Source organism: Trichechus manatus, unplaced genomic scaffold (genome assembly GCF_000243295.1).
Source record: "Trichechus manatus latirostris isolate Lorelei unplaced genomic scaffold, TriManLat1.0 scaffold00262, whole genome shotgun sequence".
NCBI lineage: Eukaryota > Metazoa > Chordata > Mammalia > Sirenia > Trichechidae > Trichechus > Trichechus manatus.
This window is the reverse complement of record NW_004444198.1, coordinates 1294683-1301590: the sequence shown is the minus strand read 5'-3', so window position 1 is coordinate 1301590 and position 6908 is coordinate 1294683. Positions and strand designations below refer to the sequence as shown.

General features: G+C 40.2%; 1 protein-coding gene across 1 annotated transcript in view; it reads left to right on the top strand.

The window, feature by feature from the left end:
• Positions 1 to 6908, top strand: part of CEP192 (centrosomal protein 192) — a 193928-nt gene that overhangs the window by 56959 nt on the left and 130061 nt on the right. The window contains exon 5 of the mRNA XM_023724815.1: positions 6495 to 6550. Within this exon, the coding sequence (XP_023580583.1) occupies positions 6495 to 6550 (56 nt within the window). The remainder of the gene's footprint in view (positions 1 to 6494; positions 6551 to 6908) is intronic.

Here is a 6908-nt window from a genome sequence, read left to right as displayed (position 1 = left end):
GTGAATTACCCCTCCCTCCCTCCCCACCCTTGTAACCATCAAAGAATGTTTTCTTCTGTGTTTAAACCTTTTCTTGAGGTCTTATAATAGTGGTCTTATACCATGTTTGTCCTTTTGTGACTAAATTCACTCAGCATAATGTCGTCCAGATTCATCCATGTTGTGAGATGTTTCGCAGATTCATCATTGTTCTTTATTATTGTCTAGTATTCCATTGTGTATGTACCAGAATTTGTTTATCCATTCACCTGTTGATGGGCACCTAGCTTGTTTCCATCTTTTTGCTATTGTGAACAGTACTGCAGTGAACATGGGTGTGCATATATCTATTCGTGTGACGGCTCTTATTTCTGTGGGATATATTCCAAGGAGTGGGATTGCTGGATCCTTTTAAGGAAGTGCCAAATCGATTTCCAAAGTGGTTGTATCATTTTACATTCCCACTAGCAGTGCATAAGTATTCCAGTCACTCTACAACCTCTCCAATATTTATTATTTTGTATTTTTTGCATTAGTGCCAGCCTTGTTGGTGTGAGATGGTATCACATTGTAGTTTTGACATGCATTTCTCTAATAGCTGATGATCGTTAGCATTTCCTCATGTGTCTGTTTGCTGCCTGAATGTCTTCTTTGGTGAAGTGTCTGTTCATAAACTTGGCCATTTTTTAATTTGGTTGTTTGTCTTTTTGTTGTTGAGGTGTTGCAGTATCTTGTAGATATTTTAGAGATTAGACCCATGTTGGATATGTCGTAGCCTAAAATTTTTTCCCAGTCTGTAGGTTCTCTTTTTACTCTTTTGGTGAAGTCTTTTGATGCACACTAAGTGTTTTGATTTTTAGGAGCTCCTAGTTATCTAGTTTCTCTTCTCGTGTTTGTGCATTTATTATTTATGGTTTGTATTCTGTTTATGCCATGTATTAGAGCTCCTAGTGTTGTCCCTATTTTTTCTTCCATGATCTTTATTGTTTTGAGTTTGTGTTTAGGTCTTTGATCCATTTTGAGTTAGTTTTTGTATATGGTTTTAGGTATGGGTCTTGTGTCACTTTTTTGTAGATGAATACCCAGTTATTCTAGCACCATTTGTTAAAGAGACTGTCTTTTCTCCATTTAATGGATTTTGGGTCTTTGTCAAATATCAGCTGCTCGTAGGTGGATGAATTTACATCTAGATTCTCAATTCTGTTCCATTGGTCTATGTATCTGTTGTTGTACCAGTACCAGGCTGTTTTGACTATAGTGGCAGTAAAATAGGTTCTAAAATCAGGTAGTGTGAGGCCTCCGACTTTTTTCTTCTTCTTCAGTAATGCTTTACTTATCCGGGGCCTCTTTCCTTTGCGTGTGAAGTTGGTGATTTGTTTCTCCATCTCCTTAAAAAATGTCGTTGTAATTTGGATCGGGATTGCGTTGTATCTATAGATGGCTTTGGGTAGAATTGACATTTTCACAATGTTGAGTCTTCCTATCCATGAGCATAGTATTTTTTTCCACTAATGCAGGTGTCTTGGTTTCTTGCAGTAGTGTCTCATAGTTTTCTTTGTATAGGTGTTTTACGTCTCTGGTTAGGTTTATTCCTAAGCATTTTATCTTCTTGGGGGCTATTGTAAATCATGTTGATTGATTTCCTTTTTAGATTGCTTTCCAAGTATACTAAGTTCTCTCTCTTTGTCGAAGATAATAAAAACTGGAAATTGAAACCTGCCTACTATCCGTATATGTAAGAAAGTTATTATATAACTCCAAACTGTAGTTCTATACTAAAAAATCCTTGCTTGATCCTATAGTATAAGATTAATGAGTGAAAGCATATTTATATTTTTAAGTTAAAAATCGTGAGGAATATTTATGTTCTCTTGATGAAAACAAATATATACATAAGCATTAATAACTCCCCATTCTCACAAGCAACAAAAGAAAAAATAGTTAATGGATTTCATCAAAATGGAAAACACTTGTGCTTTAAAGGGCGCTATGAAGAAAGTAAAAAGACAGCCTATAGGATGGGAAAAAATGTTTGCGAATGATATATCTGATAAGGGCCTAGTATGAAAACATTCTAAGTGAAAGACGAGAGACACAAATGTCCACATAATATATGATTTCATTTATAGGAAATGTCTAAAATAGGAAAACCTACGTAGACTGAAAGTAGGTTAATGGTTGTCAGGGGCTGGGGGAGGGTGGAATGGGGAGTGACTGCTGTGAATTACAGGGTTTCTTTTGGGAGTGATGAAAATATTCTGGAATTAATTAGATAGTGGTTTTTTGTGGTGCAGTGAATTGCTTTAATATGACCCTTCTAGCTAAAAGCAGAGAATACCAGAGAGATGTTTAACTGTTTTATTGACTATGCAAAGATATTTGTGTGGATCATAACAAAATTATAGATAACAGTGTGAAGAATGAGAATTCCAGAACACTTAATTGTGTTCACGCGGAACCTGTACAGAGACCAAGAGGCAGTCATTTGAACAGAGCAACGGGATGCTCCATGGTTCAAAGTCAGGAAAGGTGTGCGTCAGGGTTGTATCCTTTCACCATATGTATTCAGTCTGTCTGCTGAGCAAATAATCTGAGATGCTGGATTATATGAAGAAGAATGCAGCATCAGGACTGGAGGAAGACTCATTAACAACCTGCAGTATGCAGATGACACAACCTTACTTGCTGAAAGTGAAGAGGACTTGAAGCACTTACTGATGAAGATCAAAGACTATAGTATGGATTACACCTGAACATCAAGAAAAGAAAAACCCTCACGCTCACAACTGGATCAATAAGGAACATTGTGATAAATGGAGAAAAGATTGAAGTTGTCAAGGATTTCATTTTTCTTGGATCCACAGTCAATCCCCATGGAAGCAGCAGTCAGGAAATCAAAATGATGTATTGGAAAAATATGCTGTGTGAAACCTCTTGTAAGTGTTGAAAAACAAAGATGTCACTTTGAGGACTAAGGCGCCCTGACCCAAGCCATCATATTTGCAATCACTTCATATGCATACGAAAGCTAGACAATGAGAAAGGAGGACCAAAGAATAATTCCTTTGAATTATGGTGTTGTTGAAGAATACTGAGCGTACCATGGAGCGCCAGAAGAACGAACAAGTCTTTCTTGGAAGAAGTACAGCCTGAGTGCTCCTTGAAAGTGAGGATGGTGAGACTTCCCCTCATGTACTTTGACCATGTTATCAGGAGGGAGCAGGCCTTGGAGAAGGACATTATGCTTGGTTGAGATAGGGGGGAAAAGAAACCTGTTGCTGTTGTGTTGATTCCAACTCGTAGCAATCCTACAGGACAGTGTAGAACTGCCCCTAGGTGCTGCTGGTGAATTAGAATTGACGATTTTTTGGTATCTGCTGTAGCTCTTACCCACTGCGCCACCAGGGCTCCACCGTAAAGTAGAGGGACATTGAAAAAGAGGAAGACCCTCAACGAGATGGATTGACACAGTGGCTGCAACAGTGGGCTCAAACATGCCAATGATTGTGAGGATGTCACAGGACCAGGCAGTATTTCTTTCTGTTGTACATAGGGTTGCTAAGAGTTGGAACTGACTTGATGGCACCTAACAACAACAAAGAGTCCTATGGTCTTTTAGCTTCCACAGAATGATTGGGTGGAAGTATGCAAACAAGGTGCTTGTGACCCATGAAGGGAGTTGGACATTTTTGCCACTGCAGATCAGGTGCATGGAACCCTTGTCAGGGATTGGTCTGTTTTGCGATTCCACTGGGCTTAAAGGGAGCTGTTATGGATTGAATTGTGTTCCCCCAAAATGTGTGAACTTTTCTAGGCCATAATTCCCAGTATTGTTTGATTGTCCACCATTTTGTCCTATGTATTGTAAATCCTAACCCCAGTGATGTTAATGAGGCAGGCAGTTATGTTAATGAAGCAGGATTCCATCTTCAGTATTGGGTTGTATCTTGAGTCATTCTCTTTTGAGATATAAAAAAGAGAAGTGAACAGAGAGGAGAGGGACCTCATTACCACCAAGAAAGAACAGCCAGGATCTTAGTGCATTCTTTGGACGTGGGGTCCCTGCACTGAGAAGCTCCTAGACCAGCTGAAGATTGATGACAGGGACCTTTCCCCAGAGCCATCAGAGAGAGAAAGCTTTCCCCTAGAATTGATGCCCTGAATTTGGACTTTTAGCCTCTTAAACTGTGAGAGAATAATCTTCTGTTTGTGGAAGCCATCCACTTGTGATATTTCTGTTATAGCAGCAATAGATAACTAAGACAGGACCAAATTCCAGAGGTTGAGTGGGACCTGTCTATCATCAAGAGGAGGATCTGGGAGCAGAGCTTGTTCTTTGGACCTAAGGTCTCTGTGCTGAGAACCTCCTAAACCCAGGAGGCAGGGAGACTTGTAACTCTGGAGAGCTGTAACACTGTAGGCAGCAGTAGCATGTGACAGGAGGAGACAGGAGACCAGCACGAGATGGCACGGTGGGCTTCCTGGCCCTTGGAGTGAGGCAGCTACAGTGGGCTTGCTGACCCATAATGTGAGAGAGCTTGAGAGCCTTCGGGCAGTAGGCTTCCTGGCGGAGTGGGGTGCCTACAGCGTTTATTGGCAGGGCTAAGAGCTTTGTAACATTTGCCTGAGCACAGTATAAGCCAGGTAGAGTGCTGAGGGTCGAGGGGCCAAGGGCTGAGAGGGAGGCCTGCCTGTGTTCCAGGTCAAGAGTAAGCTGTCCTGATTGATGAACTGTGTCCTTAATTGTTCCTGTTGCATCCAAGTTGATCTGATCCTGAGTTGTAATCTGTTCCTTTCTTAATAAACCCCATAGTTGTGAGAATGGTCTGTGAGTTCTCTGGCCATTGCAATGAATTTTCAAACCCAGCAGAGAAGGAGAGTGCCATGGCAGGGGCAGCTTGTGTCAGAATTGGTAAAAAGGTTGGAGAGTAGAGGTATGTCTGACTTCCATCTCATGTGAATCAGCCTTGGGCTGATGTTGATGGTGCTTCTTCTCCTGCCCCTGAAGTTAGATGAGGAGGTTGTAGTCATGCCATTTTTACATGGTTGCACAGCTTTGTGAATATACTAAAATCCTTTGAATTGTACACTGTTAAAAGGCTGAATTTTATCATATGTTAATTATATAACAAATTGAAAAGTAATAACTCCCAACATACCTATTCTTTAGTTTCAGTTAATTTAAGGTTTTGTCATACAGTAATTTTAAGGAGGCCTGGTGGCGCAATGGTTAACATTTGGCTGCTGACTGAAAGGTTGATGGTTTGAACCCTCTAGCCACTCCAAGGGAGAAAAGACCTTGCGATGTGCTCCTGTAAAGATTACAGTCTAGGAAACTGTATGCAGCAGTTCTACTTTGTCCTGTAGGGTTGCTATGAATAAGAATCAAGTTGGTGGCACACAGAAATAAACAAAATAAAAAATAAAACCCGTTGCTGTCGAGTCGATTACAACTCATAGCAACCTTATAGGACAGAGTAGAGCTGCCCCATAGGGTTTCCAGGGGGGACCTGGTGGATTCGAACTGCCACTTTGGTTAGCAGATGAGCTCTTAACCACTGTGCTACCAAGGCTGCTGATGGTACACAACCAAAGCCAAAAACCCTATTGCCATCAAATTGATTCCAACTCACAGTACCCTGTAGGACAAAGTAGAACTGCCCCATAGGGTTTCCAATGCAGTAAATCTTTATGGAAGCTGACTGTCATATCTTTCTCCCATGGAGCAGCTGGTGGGTTTCAACCACTGAGTTTTTGGTTAGCAGGGGCGTGCTTAACCTGTGCACTACCAGGGCTCCTTGGCACACAACAACAACAACAACAACAACAGTGTTTACTACTTTTTTTCTGGAATTTTAAAACAAATTCCACGTACTGTTATTTCACTCCTATGTATTTTAGTATGCGTCTCTAAAAATATAGACATTTTCTTACATGCCCAAAGTGCAATTATCACAGCTAGTAAACGTAACAGTTCTTCTGTTAGCATCTAGTGTCTCAATATATATTTTGATTTACTGATTATCTCAGCTGGGTTGCTTGGATTGGAGCCAGAGCAAAGTTACATTATGTTGGAGTACATTTGTTGTTGTGTCTCTTAAGTCTTTAATAGTGTGTGACTTTTCCACCTCTCCTCTTGCTCGTTTCCTGGTTGAAAAAAGCCAGGTTAGTCACCCCATAGATTGTCTCACTGTTGCGTTTGTCTTATTTGCTTATGCACGATTTCATTTCCCTAATTCCCTTCTTCCCCACGTTCTCTGTAAAGCAGAGGTTAGCTGTAAAGTCTTGATTAGATTGTCACATTTTTTGGCAGTTTTATACTTTTTTATGCTTCGCCACCCTAACAGTTTTTTAATGTAACTGGTCAATGATGGATTTCTATGCCGTCCTTTAAAACTGCTGCATTCTATTTCTAGATAAAAGATATTTATTTTATTAATTTGCTATTTTTAGGTATTATTGGATATTTAGTTGATAAAATAACCTGGTCTCTCATTTTGTTTTGTTTTTAGCAGACTCAGCTGTTGATTTTCGTTTACAGTCATCACGGACAAATAATAAGGAACATGAGGTAAACTTTTACATATTTAGTATCAATTTGTGGGGTGTTATACTGGAGTCCCTGGATGGTGCAAACAGTTAGGTGCTCATCTGCTAACCAAAAGGACAGAGGTATGAATCCACCCAGAGACGCCTCAGAAGAAAGGCTGGGAGATCTTCTGAAAAATCAGCTGTTGAAAGTCCTGTGGAGCACAGTTCTACTCTGACACACATGGGGTCACCATGGGTGACAACTGGGAGAGAAGGGATATGGAAACGAAGGTTCAGTTATCACTATGTTAATGTGAATATTAGTTAGACATCATCTACTTGTATATAACAGAAACTCAATTCATCTAGCTTCAGCAGAAATGGGAGTTTATTATTAT